Here is a 20924-nt window from a genome sequence, read left to right on the forward strand (position 1 = left end):
TATACAGTGTGCTCTGCCACATAAAGAAATACAACTAAGGAAACAAACCACAAATGAATTTAGCCAACACCATAACAAATGTACGACCCAGCATTAATCCAGCCTCACAGTACTAGAAACCTCTCATGAGGCAGAAAGTCAACATAAATATTAAGTGAAAGCACACAAATTGATTTCTAGTACAAATATATGTGGCTGGTTAGTTCTTAGGCCAGGGATGACCTATCCCCACCGCATGACAGACAGAACACACAGAATGCACTTATTCTTGCTGTTATTCTTTGCTCAGTTCTGTTGCTCACGGTGGCAGGCTCATGTTTTTTAACAAGTGGGTGAGTATTCACAGAAACAGCAAAGGCGGAGAGGAGAAAGTGAGCTAATAGTTTGGCCTGATGGGCAAATACAGGAAGGGAGGGGAAGGGAAAGAGAGAAAAAGGAAAAGATGAGAGTAAGGGGTGATAGAATGGAGGCGTATAAAAGCCTAGCTGCAGGGAATAGACAGACTTCTCAGACAGACAGGAGGAGTGCAAGAAAAGCTAATCAGCAAGAACCCATACACTTCAACTATTTCTCAAAGGTAAGTACACTAGAAAATGAATGTGTACACAAATAACTACTTAATTAATTTATAAAACCTTAATGCTAATACACAGCTGTTAAGTCAGAAACCATCTTGAAATGTTGTGAGCAATTTATATGTTATTTCAGTTGCTCTAAAGGGTAATTATGATGTTTTTTATTCCACCTTGTATGTAGTATAGGCCTACACACCCACACAAACATCATAACTGTGAACACGCTGTTGGGCACATGGCAGTGTCAGTTTAAAAGAAGGTTCAATTCATTTACTTTGACAAAAACATTACTAAAATGTATTTTTATTACATGTTATTTTTATTTCATAATTTTTGCAGTGTCTGTATGTGTACAATGGACCCATACATTACAAGTCACTTTAACATGCCTAGCAAATATCAATTACTGCTTCATTGTTAAATAGATCATCTGTTTTTCACCATTTTTCAGTGCTTGTCAAAGGTGAATTCTACTGCATGATAAGTACTGCAGTAAATGTTCATACCATTTAATATGTTGACTCATGGTTTATTGGTTACCACTCTATAACCAAAAACACAAAAACAAAATGAAAACAGATGTTTCAAGGCCTCTTTTTGGTCATAAAACAGTGATGAGCAATCCATCATGATGGTTTTAGAACCATCTTGATGTTTAAAGATAACCTTTCATCCTAATGCAGACTCCATTGGAGTGCACTGAGGGTTGAGGAGGGTATGTGTGTATGTGTGTCTATCTCAGCTATTAGACATGTGTAAAGCTGTAGCATCAGCACCTCCCCCAGGCAGAACCAGCCTAAGATCCCCAAAGATCAATCACCCAGAGCAAAAAGCCGCAAACATAGCGCCCCTCATGGCACGCGGTCTGGATTCCCAGCACTAAGAGGGCTGTTTTTACAGGTGTAAACCTCCATCCTCCATCTACTAACTGGGCTTGTGCCTCACTCTGTTTCCATTCCCTAGCTTCCTCAGGACTCGGGCATTTGCTTTGCCCTGCAGAAGGTACATTAGGAACAGAGGAGGGCTGTATTTGGATATTGGGGTCACAGGTGGAGCTGCCCACAGGTGGAGCTTGCGTTCATGTTCATGGTTCTTTTCACTGTGATTTTATTGTGGTTCTGTGAGCCTGAGTACCTGCCCTTTTCACCCAAGTGTCCGATGTTTTCACTTTGTCATTATGGGTTACTGAGTGTATAATGATGGGCAATTAAATCTACAACACAATAAAGTGAAGGGGTCTGTACACTTTCTGAAGCCACTGTATCTGACTGTGATGTGCCGTTCGTCTTTTATGCAGCTGATATCGACAGAAATTATTCCTTTCAAAAAGGGTTTGAAAGGAATTCAATTTCAGCCTAATTCTTTAACCATATGTGCTGGACAATAGTGCCCCTTTGGCATTGCATTTGCATTTATATATAGTATATTGTTACTAAAGTTACAATAACTATTAATGGAAGTTTCATTTCAGTACACATGCTGCATGGGTGTGATAACACTTTCTGTCTCTCTCCATCCCCCCCCCCCCCTCGCTATCTCTCTCTCTCTCTCTTTCGCTCTCTGTCTACAGGAAGGATGAAGGTTACTCTGCAGTGTGGGGTGCTGAGTGTCATTCTCGTCCTCTGTCTCTGCTATGGTTAGATTACTTTACTCATCATATTTATCATACTCTGCCTTATTCATTCATTACCAACGTGCAAGGACACTGTGTGCCACAAGCATAATAAAGAAAGGGGGTTCATATTAATATATATTTTATATTCTGAAATGTTCTATTTTTGCATTGTAATGCACTGTAAAGGCATGTGTTTTGTCTGGCCTTGTTCAGGTCAATGCACCAGGGAGGGGACAATGAGCACTCAGACATAAGCCTATTAGATTGAATGCATTGACTACCTATGGGGCCCCCTGGTGGACAGTCAGAAACAGATGACTATACTGTACAAATATGCATTGTAGCAATATTGTTTTATATTCAATACACTCAAGATTTTCCAGAACGAGTTGCGAAGAGATTTTATTCACCTGTGACTTTATTATTTTACAGATTCTCATGAAAGTCGTGAGTCTTTTGAAGGTAAAGTATATCACATTCTTAAATAGGTGTTCTTAAATTATTACTAAAAAAGGCATTCTCAATCATACATAGGAATGAATATATTCAAATATTGGTTATATACTGGTTTAAAAATGAGGTGTGAGCATTATATTAGCATTATTTTCACTAAGTGATTTTATATTTTTCTTGATTATAAAAATTTCAGATCTGTTTTTAAGTCCATACCGAGCCAATTCTTTCTTCAACCGTCCAAGAGTCAACACCTACAACAGCTACAACTACAGAAGGTAAACCTTGCATAATGTGACATCAACTATAGCTGTCAATAGTAATACCTAAGTACACACAGATTAATAAAATAGCCATAGCCACATGTTCACTGTTTTCACATACCATACGAGGACTACTTTTTTGTGAACAATTATTTTTATCATTATTCAGTCTTCTAAACCCATCAGTTTGTCAGTTGTGCACACAAAGACTACATCTGCCGACAGGCATACTCCATGTTGTGGTTGTGATGCAGGAAGCATGTTAAAGTGTTGTTGTAATTCTCAAGGAGAATCTCAAGGAGATAAATATATGAATAAACTCAGTGATGACACATTAAAAAGCTCCTGTATGTGCTGAGTGTGCGTGTGTGTGTAATACGCAGTAGGCAGCAGGGCGCACACCTGTAATGTCTGGAGGCACTTTCCAATCCTTGCCACACTGTATATTCATGTTGAAAATGTGATCACTGTCACCATATATGCAGTTGTGTACAGTTTCTATACATAGCTATATATTTCGATGGATATTTCTACAGTCCATACTATAAAAGCAAAAAATGACAATAGATATATAATTCTTAACTTATTAAATAAAACCTTGATTACCTGATCACATTAATGATCCACTCATTCAGTTGTTTTCAATATTTTAACGGGAAACACAAAGGGAGGAGAGAATTATGTACTGAATTGAAGAAAATGGGAAAATGCTTACAGAAACTATCTTTAAAATAGGGTAAATAAAAGAAAAATAGAGAGATGCAACACATTCACACATATCTTTCTTCTCCTGCTCTTCTCATTCACACTTTCCTTCCGGCACTTTCTCTCCTTGTCAGGTTGATCAAGTCCCCTCTGGAACGACAGTCAGAGATCTGTGAGGATTTCTCTCTGTGTCGCCTCTATGCACATCGCTATGGATACCAGAATGCTTATCAGAAGTATTTCCCTGGAAGACATTTGAGAATGGTCAGAGTGTAATCCAGAGAGGAAGAGAGGACAGAGAAGGCCATGAATCAGTCTCCGTGTCACTTGCCAGTTATTGTACTTCTTTCCTTCTAACTGGGTTGTATATATATACGTATATCATTTTGTTGATTGATTTGGCAATTCTAGAAATTGTTTTACACCCCAAGCATTACCTGCTTATCCGAACCCTCCTGGTGCACTTATTCATCACAATGGGGCTCCTAGGCTCAGCTCAGACATTGGAATTGATCATATCTGTCATTTTCATATTATTTATTTTAATATAATATGTATATCAATATGATATATTTCGGCAATCACATAAGTTCCAAACCATATTTATTTTCTCATACAATATAGCTTTAAGTCACACTCAATCTTATCAATCTATTATACTCATTTCACTATATTTCACTATATTTCATCACATTGTTTTTTTTAAAACATCTGAATTCACAAGCTCGTCTGTTTCAATTAAAGAATGAAACCATTTCTATTTTTTCTAAATGAGAAAAAAAAAAATCATATCTTGCAGTCTAGAATGCTTCAACAGTACTTTGCACACTAGAACACATTATTATTCCTTCCTGCAGTGAGAGCATTACTGCTCCTGACAGTAACTGTTAGCTATCCTCTTTATTCTGCACTCGGATCGGATGATTCAGAATGTAAAGCTATGATTTATGATTGTTTTATACCATGGTTAGGCAACAACTGTGTACAAAGTGTCTGTAAACAGATTATGTGGAATCACCAATAAAAGTGAGCTTGAATTTATTTCTGTAAATGTGTATATTATTGTAATCAGATATGTGAATGCATAATATGTTCCACAGCTTCATATGAAGCAATCAATTGGCAAGAGTCATTGTAGCAGCTTTCTGTGTTATAACTCCAGATGTAAATGTGTATGTATAGTTCTTCCAGACTAATTACAGAACATTAACAACTGGTTTATGTATTTACATAGTTTATGTGACAAAACATAGCACTATCCTGCACCATAACCACAACCACATTACGTACCATAGCCTTAAACCCAAACCTAACCTAAGGCAAACCCAAGCTAGTTATATGATTACTAAGTTTATGTAACAGTACATACAGAACCTGCACAGTTATGTAGACACACATTTTAAACAAAATGTGTGAGAAATCAAAGTAACAAGGATTCACATAGCCTTTTTGACTGTATGCTTATTTTCCCCAAAGATTTTCCCCAGATTGAAAGATATACAGGACATGAACAATGAACCAGACAGTCAAATTGCATACCAGGCTACCAAGACAAACTTCTCCCACCAAGAATAACATTCAGACAGAGGGAACGAGGTCAAAATGCTCTACTGTACATCTGAATGTCTCATTGCATGGCAGCTCTTCTGCATGTTTTTCTGTGATTTGCTCCATTGATCTGAGAAGGTTAAAGCCTGCATCAAGCTGCAGTGAATTCATGTTAAATGGATTTAAATGTGTGTTTCTCAGCTAACTACTTTATATAATATAAATATATACTCAAAAATACTATAAATACATACCAACTGTATCTTGTACATATGATAGATGGTAAACTAAAAATATATGTGTTAGCATGCATAAATACACCAAGCATGGAATTAAACTGCACACTTTGGCTGTTTCTGGTCCCTGCTTGGTATAGGAAATGGTTATGGTTCTACCAGAAAATTAAACTGTGGCACATAATGACATCTGCTGGTGCCTCCTGTCATTCACAATATTTGGTCTGCGTAGCCTATAGTTTGGGGTTTGTGTGGGAGGGGGAGGAGCACTGGAACTGGGAATTGTATATACCACAAGATACTGAGATGTAAAATACAAGTTATTGATGACAAGTGACCTTTTGCAGAAATTATGACATAATTGATATATATTGCTGGTGCTAACTTCTGTTCTATTTTAAATATGTTCCAATTTTATCTAGCAGATAAAAATGAGGCAAGAAAACTCTAAATTGTATCAGCAAAGGCAACTCAAAGGGCTTTACAGTGATGAGGGGGAAACTTGCCTTAACCACCTCCAATTCACAATTTAAGTGGCTTATCTATGTGATTTCTTTTTTTTTTAAACATATGGGCTACTTACCAGGTTGAGCGCATGTGTGCTCTTGCGTGTGCTTGAGTGGAAGAAAGCATTTGTGGGTGCATGTCACGTGATTCCCTGACCAATTCCACACTTGACCCAGTATGGGGGTGTAGAACTATAAACTGGGCTGAAAACTGGGGAGAGAGCTGAGAGAAAGAGTGAGCGTGAACAGGACTCATACCCACTTCTCATTCAGAAAATCAGAGGAGAAAAAAGCAGAAAGATGAAGACTTTCTTTGTCCTGGTTGCCTGCGTGTTGGTATCTGTCTGCATGTCTACAGGAGGTAAGACCACATCAATATCAGTATGAAGGGATAGAACTTACTGTAATGTAGTTATTTTAAAATTTTAAATTGTTCTCTAACTGATGTGTTTTGTCTTGTCCACAGATATCGCAGACCCTGAACCTGAGCCTGACCCTGCTGCTGACACTGCAGCTGCCAATTCAACCTCTTCCTCGACTTCAGATTCATCCTCTCATCATTCTGCCTCCGACTCGTCCTCATCCTCATCATCAGCAGCTGAGACCGCAAGTGCTAAGGGTAAGAGATCTCTGTGCCTTGTTGTTATCATCAATGCTAGTGGTGGAAACGCTCATGTGATATGAACCAAATGTGTACTGCTTGTGTATATCACACTGTATCTATCTGTGAGAGCAGTGCTATTGGCCAGAGGAACTGCTTTTATAAACACCTGCAATATCTGAATATCTGCACATCATTGTATGCTTGGCTGAGTATTTGTTTGGGTGCGCAGCAGACATGCTATAATTGTTCAAAGAGACAAGAGAAGTCTGAATGAAAAGAGCAGGCGTGTGCACTTGGGGTAACAGTGCTGTGTGTGTCTGTGCTCCAGAGGTCTTTGTGGAGAAAGACAAGGCGTCTACATTCATGAGGATGAAGAGAGCCGCACTTGCAGACCTGTCCCCTCGTCAGCGGGAGAGGTAAGTCTGTACCCACTGCATACCTCCTCACTGTATGTCCATCTGTTGTACTGTATGGTGAGGCAGTCATTTGATTCATTTTCATGCAGAGAGGATTGTTTTTGCAGAATTAATGATCATATCCCAAGTCACCGTAGATGAAAGCTACAGTATGTGTTCAAAGGTGTCGTAGAGCAGAGAAGTTTGATTCATTTTACCCATGAGCAGTTTACTTAACCTAAATTTCTCAAAAACAATATAAACTGTATACTGTAAGTTTCATTGCATAAGAGCATCTGCTAAATGCCTTAAATGTAGGAACAAGAGCCATTTCATGAATTGATTACAGAAAATATGAAATGTCTGCCTATTATCATACTGCATTAAATATAAATGTCACACGTCTTTCTTCTTCTCTTCTCTCTCAGTATTGTTGAAGTCGCAAGGACTGTCATCGAAATCCTTGACAAAAAGCCAGACTATCCTAAACTTATGATTGTATAATCCAAGCCTTCGTCTCTTCCTCATCGAACAACTAGCCACTTCAGCTCCCAACACGGTCATCGCATTTTACCAACTTCCACCTTTACACCAGATGCTAGCAAATGTTCCATGAAAAAAGCTTCTTCTTTTTTTTTTTGCTGATGTATTATTGATTGTCATATGATAATCTTAACCTGTTGATGTTACATTACTTATCATTACATTCTTTAGTAATGTACTGAATACAAAATAGACAAATACTCTTTGTCTGTCTGTGTCTTTCTGTCTTTATTGCTATTGAAAAAATAAATCCCCATTTATCATCCTTTAAATTTGTCGTCCCATTTTTATGAATCAAATACTATGCACATATTTTCAACATACATTTAACATGAACAAAAAAAAACAAACAGAGGGTGCAGTATGGACTAGCCACACAGTACATAGCAGATGGGACACTCCCATACTCTGCCACTACATACAGATGAAAAACCTCATGGGAAAGTATCCAAAGCAATACACACAGACCACTTTCTGTTGAGTTTTTATTCATATACCACGGAAGCAATTACATTACATGGCATGTTTATTTCCAGCACATGTATGTACATATCTTGCTCCACAGAGCAGTCGAGTTGGGCAGACATATACCAGGGGGCTGATCTTCTAAATCTATGGTAGACCATCATTACTTTGAATGAAGTTCTCAAGAAGTCCATTAGGCAAATAAATCTTTGTTCCTTACTGGCCAAGGAAATATGAAACAGCTATGAAACGACATGAACAGCAGCCTAAAACACATGTTCTTTAACAGAGATCATTGAGCAAAGGCCAGTTTCTCAGTAACATGGACCAACTATGTATCAACATCATACATCACAGGTCCCTCGGCTGCAAACCCATCCACTGGCAGCGCCAGCATCTCAGCCGGGTCCCCGATCATCAACCAAGAAGAGGTGACCCGCCTCGTAGAGGGAAGAAGGGGGAGGAAGGGGACAGGAGCAGAATCAGACACTCGGCGCACCCATGTCCTCTGCCAATCCAGGCCAGATGGGCCCCCCAACCAGGGCCATGGGCCCCCTACCAGGCCAGATGGGCCCCATCACCTGGGCCATGGGCCCCACCACCAGGGCCATGGGCCCCACCACCAGGACACATGGGCCCCACCAGCGGGACACATGGGCCCCACCACCAGGGCAGATGGGCCCCACCACCTGGGCCATGGGCCCCACCACCAGGGCCATGGGCCCCACCACCAGGACACATGGGCCCCACCAGCGGGACACATGGGCCCCACCACCAGGGCAGATGGGCCCCATCACCTGGGCCATGGGCCCCACCACCAGGGCCATGGGCCCCACCACCAGGACACATGGGCCCCACCAGCGGGACACATGGGCCCCACCACCAGGGCAGATGGGCCCCACCACCGGGACACATGGGCCCCACCACCAGGGCAGATGGGCCCCATCACCAGGGCCATGGGCCCCCCACCAGGGCAGATGGGCCCCACCACCGGGACACATGGGCCCCATCACCAGGGCCATGGGCCCCCCACCAGGGCAGATGGGCCTCACCACCAGGACACATGGGCCCCACCAGCAGGGCAGATGGGCCCCACCACCAGGCCAGATGAGGCCATCACCAGGGCCATGGGCCCCACCACCAGGGCAGATGGGCCTCACCACCAGGGCAGTTGGGCCCCACCTGCAGGGCAGATGGTCCCCACCCATGAGTTTAGTTTTTTAGTGAATTTCTTTATTTTTACAGTTTGGATTTGGCTCTCCTGCACACTGCCATGATCCAGTAAGGTCTTTATGATCAATGGCAGGACCAATTATCACAGTATTCATGAGATCACTCACTAAACCTTCCCTGGATTCACACTTAATTTGATCATATTCAATATGAACACACTTAAAATCCAGGAAGTGACTGGTGTGTTCTTGTTTAAGGTATCCTCCATTATCAGACTGTTTTCAAATGGGATACACATCCCAGCTCTGTATAGTCAAGGTTCTCTGTCTTAATATGAGCCTAGATCAGGTTCTGTCTTTATCAATGATGCTCTGTGTGGTGGACATCACTGACCGTGCTGTGTGCTGTAACACACTCTGGCTCCAGTGCGTTCAGTCCTGGTGCAGCACTCTCCATCTCTGACTCTGCCATGTAGACAGACTCCATTCCACCGGCTTTGTCTCCTTTGTGTCTGAACATGTGCTGCTCAATGAGCTCTGGTTGTGTTATCTCAATGTCCTGTCTCAGATAGACGCCTGCCGGCATCATACTGCTGCTCAAAGGTGTGCAGAAGTGCAGCTCCTGGAGGGAAACAGCAAAAGGATTTTACATTAATCAAACAGTCCTACTGCAGCAGCAACACATGCTGTACACTCAGCAGTCCTGCAGATGCCTGAATGACCATAGGGGTCAAATGAAATATTATTAAAACGATTATGACATGACAGCTTCTACACCGGCAGTAAATTGAAAGGGCCAGTTCTGTGCATTTAATTTCCCGGAAACAAGTTCCCAATACACGTTAACATGGTTAACAAATGACGTTACATTGGTGTCAATACAATCAGCAAGAAATATAATCAGAGGAACTGTAAACTGCATTACCACAAAGCCAGCAAAATGGTTGGCTGAGCACTTTTTATCCACTCCTTGAACTCACGCAGCCTCCGCTCTGGTCCCGTTCCTTCAACTTCACGTGATCGCGCGCCCACTACTCAGTGCGCGTTCCTGCAAAAAAGCGGAAAGCGGTACGGTAGTTAGCTAGTGGGGAGGCAGAAAAGAGAGAAAAAGAACGAAGGGCAACGAAGAACAAAATCATGGATTTTCTCATAGGTAGCCCGTTTTCCATGGGGGGGGGGGGGGGGGGGATATGGAGGGAATTAAGATCAGGGATATAGGAGGGCTAACATAGAAGGACCTGTATTCAGAGCAGAGGAAGAGATGATGATTTATTTATTTTTCCCAGGGAGCAATACAGCGCATTTACATGTTCAATTGTAAGCCATTACTTACAAATATTACCTAATTTATAAAGATATAATTTACACACATTGATGTATCCATGTTTAATGTACCAGAAAACATTTGACATTAACAACAGTTAAGTGAGAGCATCTTCGACATATGTTTATTGCACTAGAGGTTAAGGTTCCTTGGAGGACCTTGTACATAATGCAATGAGAACCTTGGCAATTACTGCTAGAATGCCAATTGAGCTATGGTACAACTGAAACATGGAACAAATCAACATTTTCTCAGAATTAGTCAGGACACACGAGAAGGGGCTGACATAGAGGGCTTTCCTGGGTGTAGAGATGGACCCTTCCTGGGTGTAGAGATGCTGTCACAACATGGTGTTTTTAAACTGTGTTGTTTCACGCCATTTACCCTTGTTAGAACAAGCCACCAACAACACACTGCAGGTAGAGGACTGGGGACTCAACATGGAGATCTGTGACATCATCAATGAGACGGAAGAAGGGTATGACATTTTCTCAAATGCTTGTATTTCTGAGCTCCTAGTCATTATAATTTCACTTCTTTTGTACAGTTATTGATTGTGTTTCCTTGTAGTCTTTTGTTAAAGCACATTTTTCACAACTGAGAATGTCAAATCTTGCAAGAGGTTTGTGGAATCCGTGTCCTTTGATATGGCTGCTATGGACAATTCTGTTGTAACTTGCATTTGTTAGCCCGAAAGATGCAGTCAAAGCAATAAAGAAGAAGATTGTGGGGAATAAGAATTTCAGAGAAGTCATGCTGGCACTAACTGTGAGTTTCACCTTATCTTCCTGTTATCTGTGTCTTCTCTCTTTCTTAGATTGTAGTGTCAGTGTATCACGCAACATCTTCATAAACAGTGTACTCTCTTTTCCCTTTGTTTAAGGTACTGGACGCATGTGTGAAGAACTGTGGACACAGGTTCCATATTTTAGTGTCCACCAGAGAGTTTGTGGAGGGGGTTCTAGTCAGAGCCATTTTGCCCAAAAACAATCCCCCCATGCCCCTGCATGACAAAGTCCTGAGTCTCATACAGGTGTGTTGTACCCCTGTGTGTTGTAAACAGCACTCATTATAGTTGTTAATGTTCTGTTTCACACACACAGGGCGGGGCGATGTCGTATGTGTGCTAACTGGGGCGCACCTCTCCCTGTCCTCTCAGGCCTGGGCAGATGCATTCCGCAGCGCCCCCTCTCTCAGATACGTTTTATTTATTTTCTCCCATACGTTTTACTTCCACTCTTTACTGGTCCGGGCTGACCAAGAATCTCCACAATAGGGCCAATACATTCACCTTCGTTTATCTGACTCCATTTTAGAATAATAATTTAGATTAGTTATCCACATTAGGTAGATTTCTTATTGATAATTTTGACTTGATCGCTATAGGAATCCTGTACTGAGATTTACTCATCTGAACAATCCTCTGCTGGTACCGCCGCAGTTGAAATTGTACTTCCCTCTAGGGTCTTTCAGCGAACTTATCCCTCGTTATGGGTATGCACTTTGTTGTACGTCGCTCTGGATAAGAGCGTCTGCCAAATGCCAATAATGTAATGTAAATGTCACATCGCGCGTTATGTGCACGTCTCACGAACTGACTAGATATCTATAGTCATTACAGAGGTCGCAGGAATAGCTACTCTTGGGCATATCTGTTTACAGCCTAGGGACCCTAGTAGACCAACCTAGCTGCGGCTGTGCTCGACATGAATGAACTACCACGCGGAGGCGAGGGATTTACCATCATAGGTCTACTGGTGCTATACGCTGCGATACATAAAGCGTAAATATTCATCCTCCCTCGACCAGTTCGAGGGGGTAAACCAAGCATTCCCTGTATAACATTGAGTGTCAGTAAGCGAAACCACATAGATCAAGTTTTAACAATTTATTTTACCAGGCAGGTTACATACGTAATTACACACTAGTTCCAAATCAAAAAAGCGTTACAATGGAAACCAAATTACGGAGTCTTAAAAGTCATACCTGGTAATAAAAGCTACTTACGGGAGTCTGACTACAGACACCCTGTACGTAGAAGTGACGTGCACGGTGTGCACGGGAGAGACTGATTGCATCCTCCCAGATTGCTTAGTTTACTGTCCTTAAATCCAAAATCTGGCCTTTGATGTTAACCCTAAAAATGGGTCACCCATCTGGAATTTGGAGCCAGGCCTCCCCAGGAAACGCAGGGGGGTTGAGGCACATGGCTTTCACTGGGGCAGAGCTCCACACAGTTTCTCCCTGGTTCCTGGTTGGTTATGATGTCCAGGGTTTGCTGTTAGCATCCTCCATCTAACTGGGCTTGTGCCTCACTCTGTTTCCATTCCCTAGCTTCCTCAGGACTCAGGCATTTTGCAATCAGGCTTTGCCCTGAGTACATTAGGAACAGAGGAGGGCTGTATTTGGATATTGGGGTCACAGGTGGAGCTGCCCAAAGGTGGATGTTCATGGTTCTTTTCACTGTGATTTCATTGTGGTTCTGTGAGCCTGAGTACCTGCCCTTTTCACCCTAGTGTCCAATGTTTTCACTTTGTCATTATGGGTTATTGAGTGTATAATGATGGGCAAAAAATATTATCCATTTAAAATTAAAACGAAGGGGTCTGAACACTCTCCATCTCCAACCCCCCCCCCCTCTCTCTCTCTCTCTCTCTCTCACTCTCTCTCTCTCTCTCTCTCTTGCTCGCTCTCTGTCTACAGGAAGGATGAAGGTTGCTCTGCAGTGTGGAGTGCTGAGTGTCATTCTCGTCCTCTGTCTCTGCTATGGTTAGATTTTTTTATTCATCATATTTATCATATTATCATACTCTTCATTACCAACGTGCAAGGACACTGTGTGCCACAAGCGTAATAAAGAAAGGGGGTTCATATTAAGATTTTATATTCTGAAATGTTCTAAAATGTTATTTTTGCATTGTAATGCACTGTAAAGGCATGTGTTGTGTCTGGCCTTGTTCAGGTCAATGCACCAGGGAGGGGACAATGAGCACTCAGACATAAGCCTATTAGATTGAATGCATTGACTACCTATGGGGCCCCCTGGTGGACTGTCAGAAACAGATGGCTATACTGTACAAATATGCATTGTAGCAATATTGTTTTATATTCAATACACTCAAGATTTTCCAGAACGAGTTGCGAAGAGATTTTATTCACCTGTGACTTTATTATTTTACAGATTCTCATGAAAGTCGTGAGTCTTTTGAAGGTGATATAAGTATATCACATTCTTAAATAGGTGTTCTTAAATTATTACTAAAAAGGCATACATAGGAATGAATATATTCAAATATTGGTTATATACTGGTTTAAAAATGAGGTGTGAGCATTATATTAGCATTATTTTCACTAAGTGATTTTATATTTTTCTTGATTATAAAAATTTCAGATCTGTTTTTAAGTCCATACCGAGCCAATTCTTTCTTCAACCGTCCAAGAGTCAACACCTACAACAGCTACAACTACAGAAGGTAAACCTTGCATAATGTGACATCAACTATAGCTGTCAATAGTAATACCTAAGTACACACAGATTACTAAAATAGCCATAGCCACATGTTCACTGTTTTCACATACCATACAAGGACTACTTTTTTGCGAACAATTATTTTTATCATTATTCAGTCTTCTAAACCCATCAGTTTGTCAGTTGTGCACACAAAGACTACATCTGCAGACAGGCATACACAATGTTGTGGTTGTGATGCAGGAAGCATGTTAAAGTGTTGTTGTAATTCTCAAGGAGATAAATATATGAATAAACTCAGTGATGACACATTCAAAAGCTCCTGTATGTCAGTTGAAAATGTATTAATGGGATTGTATGTGTGCGAACGTTTGTGTGTGTGCGCGTGTGTGTGTGTAATACGCAGTACGCAACAGGGCGCACACCTGTAATGTCTTTCCAATCCTTGTCACACTGTATATTTATGTTGAAAATGTGATCACTGCCATATATGCAGTTGTGTACAGTTTCTATACATAGCTATATATTTCGATGGATATTTCTACAGTCCATACTATAAAAGCAAAAAATGACAATAGATATAACTTCATTCTTAACTTATTAAATAAAACCTTGATTATCTGATTACATAAATGATCCACTCATTCAGTTGTTTTCAATATTTTAAAGGGAAACACAAAGGGAGGAGAGAATTATGTACTGAATTGAAGAAAATGGGAAAATGCTTACAGAAACTATCTTTAAAATAGGGTAAATAAAAGAAAAATAGAGAGATGCAACACATTCACACATATCTTTCTTCTCCTGCTCTTCTCATTCACACTTTCCTTCCGGCACTTTCTCTCCTTGTCAGGTTGATCAAGTCCCCTCTGGAACGACAGTCAGAGATCTGTGAGGATTTCTCTCTGTGTCGCCTCTATGCACATCGCTATGGATACCAGAATGCTTATCAGAAGTATTTCCCCGGAAGACAGAAGAAGGTCAGAGTGTAATCCAGAGAGGACAGAGAAGTCCATGAATCAGTCTCCGTGTCACTTGCCAGTTATTGTACTTCTTTCCTTCTAACTGGGTTGTATATATATACGTATATCATTTTGTTGATTGATTTGGCAATTCTAGAAATTGTTTTACACCCAAAGCATTACCTGCTTATCTGAACCCTCCTGGTGCACTTATTCATCACAATGGGGGTCCTAGGCTCAGCTCAGACATTGGAATTGATCATATCTGTCATTTTCATATTATTTATTTTAATATAATATGTATATCAATATGATATATTTGGGCAATCACATACAATATAGGTATAAGTCACACTCAATCTATTATACTTCACAAGCAAAAGCCCTTTGAATATAGAAAGAGACCGTAGATGATTTCACTATATATGATTTCATCACATTTTTATTACTTTTTTTTTGAACATCTGAATTCACAAGCTCTTCTGTTTCAATTAAAGAATGAAACTATTTCTATTTTTTCTAAATGAGAAAAAATATATATATTTTCATATTTTGCAGTCTAGAATGCTTCAACAGTACTTCTTCCATGACTGCTCCTGACAGTAACTGTTAGCTATCCTCTTTTTATCGGATGATTCAGAGTGCAAAGTTGTGGTTTATGATTGTTTTATACCATGGTTAGGCAACAACTGTGCGTACAAAGTGTCTGTAAACAGATTATGTGGAATCACCAATAAAAATGAGCTTGAATTTATTTCTGTAAATGTATATATTATTGTAATCAGATAGTGTATGCATAATATGTTCCACAACTTCATATGAAGCAATCAATTCACTAGTCATTGTAGCAGCTTACTGTGTTATAACTACAGATGTAAATGTGTTTGTATATTTCTTCCAGAGTAATTACAGAACATTAACAACTGGTTTATGTATTTACATAGTTTATGTGACAAAACATAGCACTATCCTGCACCATAACCACAACCCCCACATTACCTACCATAGCCTTAAACCCAAACCTAACCTAAGGCAAACCCAAGCTAGTTATATAATTACTAAGTTTATGTAACACTACGTACAGTACCTGCACAGTTATGTAGACACACATTTTAAACAAAATGTGTAAGAAATCAAAGTAACAAGGATTCACATTGCCTTTTTGACTGTATGCTTATTTTCCCCAAAAATTGTCCCCATATTGAAAGATATACAGGACATGAACAATGAACCAGACAGTCAAATTGCATACCAGGCTGCCAAGACAAACTTCTCCCACCAAGAATAACATTCAGACAGAGGGAACGAGGTCAAAATGCTCTACTGTACATCTGAATGTCTCATTGCATGGCAGCTCTTCTGCATGTTTTTCTGTGATTTGCTCCATTGATCTGAGAAGGTTAAAGCCTGCATCAAGCTGCAGTGAATTCATGTTAAATGGATTTAAATGTGTGTTTCTCAGCTAACTACTTTATATAATATAAATATATACTCAAAAATACTATAAATACATACCAACTGTATCTTGTACATATGATATATGGTAAACTAAAAATATATGTGTTAGCATGCATAAATACACCAAGCATGGGATTAAACTGCACACTTTGGCTGTTTCTGGTCCCTGCTTGGTATAGGAAATGATTGTGGTTCTACTAGAAAGAGGAAAACCTTTAATTAAACTGTGTCACATAATGACATCTGCTGGTGCCTCCTGTCATTCACAATGTTTGGTCTGCTTAGCCTATAGTTTGGGGTTTGTGTGGGAGGGGGAGGAGCACTGGAACTGGGAAATGTGTATACCACAAGATACTGAGATGTAAAATACAAGTTATTGATGACAAGTGACCTTTTGCAGAAATTATGACATACTTGATATATATTTCTGGTGCTAACTTCTTTTCTATTTTAAATATGTTCCAATTTTATCTAGCAGATAAAGATGAGGCAAGAAAACTGTAAATTGTATCAGTGTTTCTGCAATATTTTTGCACATTACAATGTAAGCATTAATAATAATAATAATTTACCAAATAATAATTGCATTTATATAGTACTTTTCTCACAGCAAAGGCAACTCAAAGGGCTTTATAGTGATGAGGGGGAAACTTGCCTTAACCACCCCCCAATTTACAATTCAAGTGGCATGTCTATGCGATTTCTTTAAAAAAAACAAAAAAACATATGGGCTACTTACCCTGTTGAGCGCATGTGTGCTCTTGCTTGTGCTTGAGTGAGAGAAAGCGTTTGTGGGTGTATGTCACGTGATTCCCTGACCAATCCCACACTTGACCCAGTATGGGGGTGTAGAACTATAAACTGGGCTGAAAACTGGGGAGAGAGCTGAGAGAAAGAGTGAGCGTGAACAGGACTCATACCCACTTCTCATTCAGAAAATCAGAGGAGAAAAAAGCAGAAAGATGAAGACTTTCTTTGTCCTTGTTGCCTGCGTGTTGCTATCTGTCTGCTTGTCTACAGGAGGTAAGACCACATCAATATCAGTATGAAGGCACAGAACTTACTGTAATGCAGTTATTTTTAAAATGTAAATTGTTCTCTAACTAATGTGTGTCCTGTCCACAGATATCGCAGACCCTGAACCTGACCCTGAGCCTGACCCTGCTGCTGACATTGCAGCTGCCGATTCAACCTCTTCCTCTACCTCAGATTCATCCTCTTCCTCAGCTTCAGATTCTGCGTCTGATTCTTCCTCTGCCTCTGACTCTTCCTCAGCCTCAGACTCCTCCTCAGCCTCTGATTCTTCATCAGCCTCCGATTCTTCATCAGCCTCTGACTCGTCATCCGCCTCCGACTCTTCCTCATCCTCATCATCAGCAGCTGACACCGCAAGTGCTGAGGGTAAGAGATCTCTGTGCCTTGTTGTTATCATCAATGCTAGTGGTGGAAACGCTCATGTGATATGAACCAAATGTGTACTGCTTGTGTATATCACACTGTATCTATCTGTGAGAGCAGTGCTATTGGCCAGAGGAACTGCTTTTATAAACACCTGCAATATCTGAATATCTGCACATCGTTATATTCTTGGCTGAGTATTTGTTTGGGTGCACAGCAGACATGCTATAATTGTTCAAAGAGACAAGAGAAGTCTGAATGAAAAGAGCAGGCGTGTGCACTTGGGGTGACAGTGCTGTGTGTGTCTGTGCTCCAGAGGTCTTTGTGGAGAAAGACGAGGCCTCTACACACATGAGGAAGAAGAGAGCCGTAACTGTAGAATATACCCCTGCTCAGCTGGAGAGGTAAGTCTGTACCCACTGCATACCTCCTTACTGTACGTCCATCTGTTGTACATTATGGTTAGGCAGTCATTTGAATCATTTTCATGCAGAGAGGATTGTTTTTGCAGAATTAATGATCAAACTGATGATCCTATTTTCACCGAAGTGCTCCCAAGTAACAGTAGATGAAAGCTACAGTGTGTTCGAAGGTGTCGTAGAGCAGAGCAGTTTACTTAACCTTAATTTCTCAATGAATATAAAAACGATTTAAACTGTATACTGTAAGTTTCTTTGCATAAGAACATCTGCTAAATGCCTTAAATGTAGGAACAAGAGCCATTTGATGAATTGACTACAGAAAATATGCAATTTATACAAATATGACATGTCTGCCTGTTATCATCTACTGCATTACATATAAATGTAACACGTCTTTCTTCTTCTCTTCTCTCTCAGTATTAGAGAAATCTGCGAGGTGAACCTGGCATGTGAACACATGGCTGAAACCACTGGGATTGTCGCCGCCTACACTGCTTACTATGGGCCAGTCCCCTTCTAGAGACGAGACCGCACAAATCCCCTTCAAGATGTACTGTACAGACTCTTAAACGTGCTTGCTGTTCTTTCATAACCGAGCGTTCCTTCCAAGAGCATCAGAAAACAGCGACTCTCTCCCATAGCCCTAACCATAAGCCTGCCTCGTAAAACCAAGCCTTCATCTCCTCCTCATCGAACAACTCGCCGCTGCAGCTCCCAACACGGTCATTGCATTTTACCAACACCGCAAGAGAAACATACTCTTTCAATTCGCAGTGGAGCCTAGCCTTTCCCCTTTTATTTCTGTCAACCACCTTTACACCAGATGCTATGCTATAGACAGTCCCCTTGTAAATAAGAGAGGAGACTGGCTGCTTGAAAATATTTTTTAAATGTTCCATGTAAAAATATAAGCATTTTATTTTTTATTTGCTGATGTATTATTGATTGTCATATGATAATCTTAACCTGTTGATGTCTTTTTTTTTTCTTCTTTTTTTTGGGGGAGTCGACATATCATTACGTTCTTTAGTAATGTACTGAATACAAAATACACAAAATACTCTTTGTCTGTCTGTGTCTTTCTGTCTTTATTGCTATTGAAAAAATAAATCCCTATTTATCGTCCTTTAAATTTGTAGTCCCACTTTTATGAATCAAATACTATGCACACATTTTCAACATACATTTAACATGAACAAAAAAAAAAAAAACAGAGGGTGGAGTATGGACTAGCCACACAGTACATAGCAGATGGGACACTCCCATACTCTGCCACTACATACAGATGAAAAACCTCATGGGAAAGTACCCAAAGCAATACACACAGACCACTTTCTGTTGAGTTTTTATTCATATACCACGGAAGCAATTACATTACATGGCATGTTTATTTCCAGCACATGTATGTACATATCTTGCTCCGCAGAGCAGTCGAGTTGGGCAGACATATACCAGGGGGCTGATCTTCTAAATCTATGGTAGACCATCATTACTTTGAATGAAGTTCTCAAGAAGTCCAGTAGGCACACAAATCTTTGTTCCTTACTGGCCAGGGAAATATGAAACAGCTATGAAACGACATGAACAGCAGCCTAAAACACATGTTCTTTAACAGAGATCATTGAGCAAAGGCCAGTTTCTCAGAAACATGGACCAACTATGTATCAACATCACACATCACAGGTCCCTCGGCTGCAAAGCCATCCACCGGCAGCGCCAGCATCTCAGCCGGGTCCCCGATCATCAACCAAGAAGAGGTGACCCGCCTCGTAGAGGGAAGAAGGGGGAGGAAGGGGACAGGGGCAGAATCAGACACTCGGCGTACCCATGTCCTCTGCCAATCCAGGCCAGATGGGCCCCACCACCAGGCCAGATGGGCCCCATCACCAGGGCCATGGGCCCCACCAGCGGGACACATGGGCCCCACCACCAGGACACATGGGCCCCATCACCAGGACACATGGGCCCCATCACCAGGACACATGGGCCCCACCAGCGGGAACATGGGCCCCACCACCAGGACACATGGGCCCCACCACCAGGCCAGATGGGCCCCATCACCAGGGCCATGGGTCCCACCAGCGGGACACATGGGCCCCACCAGCAGGGCAGATGGGCCCCACCCATGAGTTTAGTTTTTTAGTGAATTTCTTTATTTTTACAGTTTGGATTTGGCTCTCCTGCACACTGCCATGATCCAGTCAGGTCTTTATGATCAACGGCAGGACCAATTATCACAGTATTCATGAGATCACTCACTAAACCTTCCCTGGATTCACACTTAATTTGATCATATTCAATATGAACACACTTAAAATCCAGGAAGTGACTGGTGTGTTCTTGTTTAAGGTATCCTCCATTATCAGACTGTTTTCAAATGGGATACACATCCCAGCTCTGTATAGTCAAGGTTCTCTGTCTTAATATGAGCCTAGATCAGGTTCTGTCTTTATCAATGATGCGTCTGTGTGGTGGACATCACTGACCGTGCTGTGTGCTGTAACACACTCTGGCTCCAGTGCGTTCAGTCCTGGTGCAGCACTCTCCATCTCTGACTCTGCCATGTAGACAGACTCCATTCCACCGGCTTTGTCTCCTTCGTGTCTGAACATGTGCTGCTCAATGAGCTCTGGTTGTGTTATCTCAATGTCCTGTCTCAGATAGACGCCTGCCGGCATCATACTACTGCTCAAAGGTGTGCAGAAGTGCAGCTCCTGGAGGGAAACAGCAGAAGGATTTTACATTAATCAAACAGTCCTACTGCAGCAGCAACACATGCTGTACACTCAGCAGTCCTGCAGATGCCTGAAT

General features: G+C 41.1%; 4 protein-coding genes across 4 annotated transcripts; all 4 read left to right on the plus strand.

Moving 5' to 3' along the window:
- Nucleotides 1-469: 469 nt before the first annotated feature.
- Nucleotides 470-4616, plus strand: LOC133122740 (matrix Gla protein-like). The gene is made up of 5 exons (XM_061232887.1): nucleotides 470-577; nucleotides 2146-2211; nucleotides 2623-2652; nucleotides 2840-2921; nucleotides 3746-4616. The coding sequence occupies exons 2-5, from the start codon at nucleotides 2151-2153 to the stop codon at nucleotides 3885-3887; spliced, it is 315 nt and encodes a 104-aa protein (XP_061088871.1). The 5' UTR covers nucleotides 470-577; nucleotides 2146-2150; the 3' UTR covers nucleotides 3888-4616.
- A 1524-nt stretch (nucleotides 4617-6140) lies between these two features.
- On the plus strand, nucleotides 6141-7577 carry LOC133115443 (osteocalcin 2b-like). Its single transcript, XM_061225358.1, has 4 exons — nucleotides 6141-6262; nucleotides 6368-6520; nucleotides 6834-6921; nucleotides 7329-7577. Exons 1-4 carry the CDS (start codon nucleotides 6202-6204, stop codon nucleotides 7402-7404), a joined length of 378 nt encoding a protein of 125 aa, XP_061081342.1. The 5' UTR covers nucleotides 6141-6201; the 3' UTR covers nucleotides 7405-7577.
- Nucleotides 7578-13103: 5526 nt separating this feature from the next.
- LOC133121290 (matrix Gla protein-like) lies at nucleotides 13104-14865 on the plus strand. Its single transcript, XM_061230494.1, has 4 exons — nucleotides 13104-13173; nucleotides 13586-13615; nucleotides 13796-13877; nucleotides 14727-14865. The coding sequence occupies exons 1-4, from the start codon at nucleotides 13113-13115 to the stop codon at nucleotides 14863-14865; spliced, it is 312 nt and encodes a 103-aa protein (XP_061086478.1). The 5' UTR covers nucleotides 13104-13112.
- Nucleotides 14866-17255: 2390 nt separating this feature from the next.
- On the plus strand, nucleotides 17256-18633 carry bglapl (bone gamma-carboxyglutamate (gla) protein, like). The gene is made up of 4 exons (XM_061221511.1): nucleotides 17256-17316; nucleotides 17419-17694; nucleotides 18008-18095; nucleotides 18531-18633. The coding sequence occupies exons 1-4, from the start codon at nucleotides 17256-17258 to the stop codon at nucleotides 18631-18633; spliced, it is 528 nt and encodes a 175-aa protein (XP_061077495.1).
- The last annotated feature ends 2291 nt before the right edge of the window (nucleotides 18634-20924 follow it).

This window comes from Conger conger, chromosome 2, assembly GCF_963514075.1.
Source record: "Conger conger chromosome 2, fConCon1.1, whole genome shotgun sequence".
Lineage (NCBI taxonomy): Eukaryota > Metazoa > Chordata > Actinopteri > Anguilliformes > Congridae > Conger > Conger conger.

Bases quoted from the DNA above. Each gene is read 5' to 3' on its own strand.
- bglapl (XM_061221511.1), top strand. From the start codon at position 17,256: ATGAAGACTTTCTTTGTCCTTGTTGCCTGCGTGTTGCTATCTGTCTGC. The intron at 17,317-17,418 runs GTAAGACCACAT...TCCTGTCCACAG, and splicing joins TGTCTGCTTGTCTACAGGAG to ATATCGCAGACCCTGAACCT. The intron at 17,695-18,007 runs GTAAGAGATCTC...TCTGTGCTCCAG, and splicing joins TGACACCGCAAGTGCTGAGG to AGGTCTTTGTGGAGAAAGAC.
- LOC133115443 (XM_061225358.1), top strand. From the start codon at position 6,202: ATGAAGACTTTCTTTGTCCTGGTTGCCTGCGTGTTGGTATCTGTCTGC. The intron at 6,521-6,833 runs GTAAGAGATCTC...TCTGTGCTCCAG, and splicing joins TGAGACCGCAAGTGCTAAGG to AGGTCTTTGTGGAGAAAGAC. The intron at 6,922-7,328 runs GTAAGTCTGTAC...CTTCTCTCTCAG, and splicing joins TCCCCTCGTCAGCGGGAGAG to TATTGTTGAAGTCGCAAGGA.
- LOC133122740 (XM_061232887.1), top strand. From the start codon at position 2,151: ATGAAGGTTACTCTGCAGTGTGGGGTGCTGAGTGTCATTCTCGTCCTC. The intron at 2,653-2,839 runs GTAAAGTATATC...TAAAAATTTCAG, and splicing joins AAGTCGTGAGTCTTTTGAAG to ATCTGTTTTTAAGTCCATAC. The intron at 2,922-3,745 runs GTAAACCTTGCA...TCTCCTTGTCAG, and splicing joins AACAGCTACAACTACAGAAG to GTTGATCAAGTCCCCTCTGG.
- LOC133121290 (XM_061230494.1), top strand. From the start codon at position 13,113: ATGAAGGTTGCTCTGCAGTGTGGAGTGCTGAGTGTCATTCTCGTCCTC. The intron at 13,174-13,585 runs GTTAGATTTTTT...ATTATTTTACAG, and splicing joins CGTCCTCTGTCTCTGCTATG to ATTCTCATGAAAGTCGTGAG. The intron at 13,616-13,795 runs GTGATATAAGTA...TAAAAATTTCAG, and splicing joins AAGTCGTGAGTCTTTTGAAG to ATCTGTTTTTAAGTCCATAC.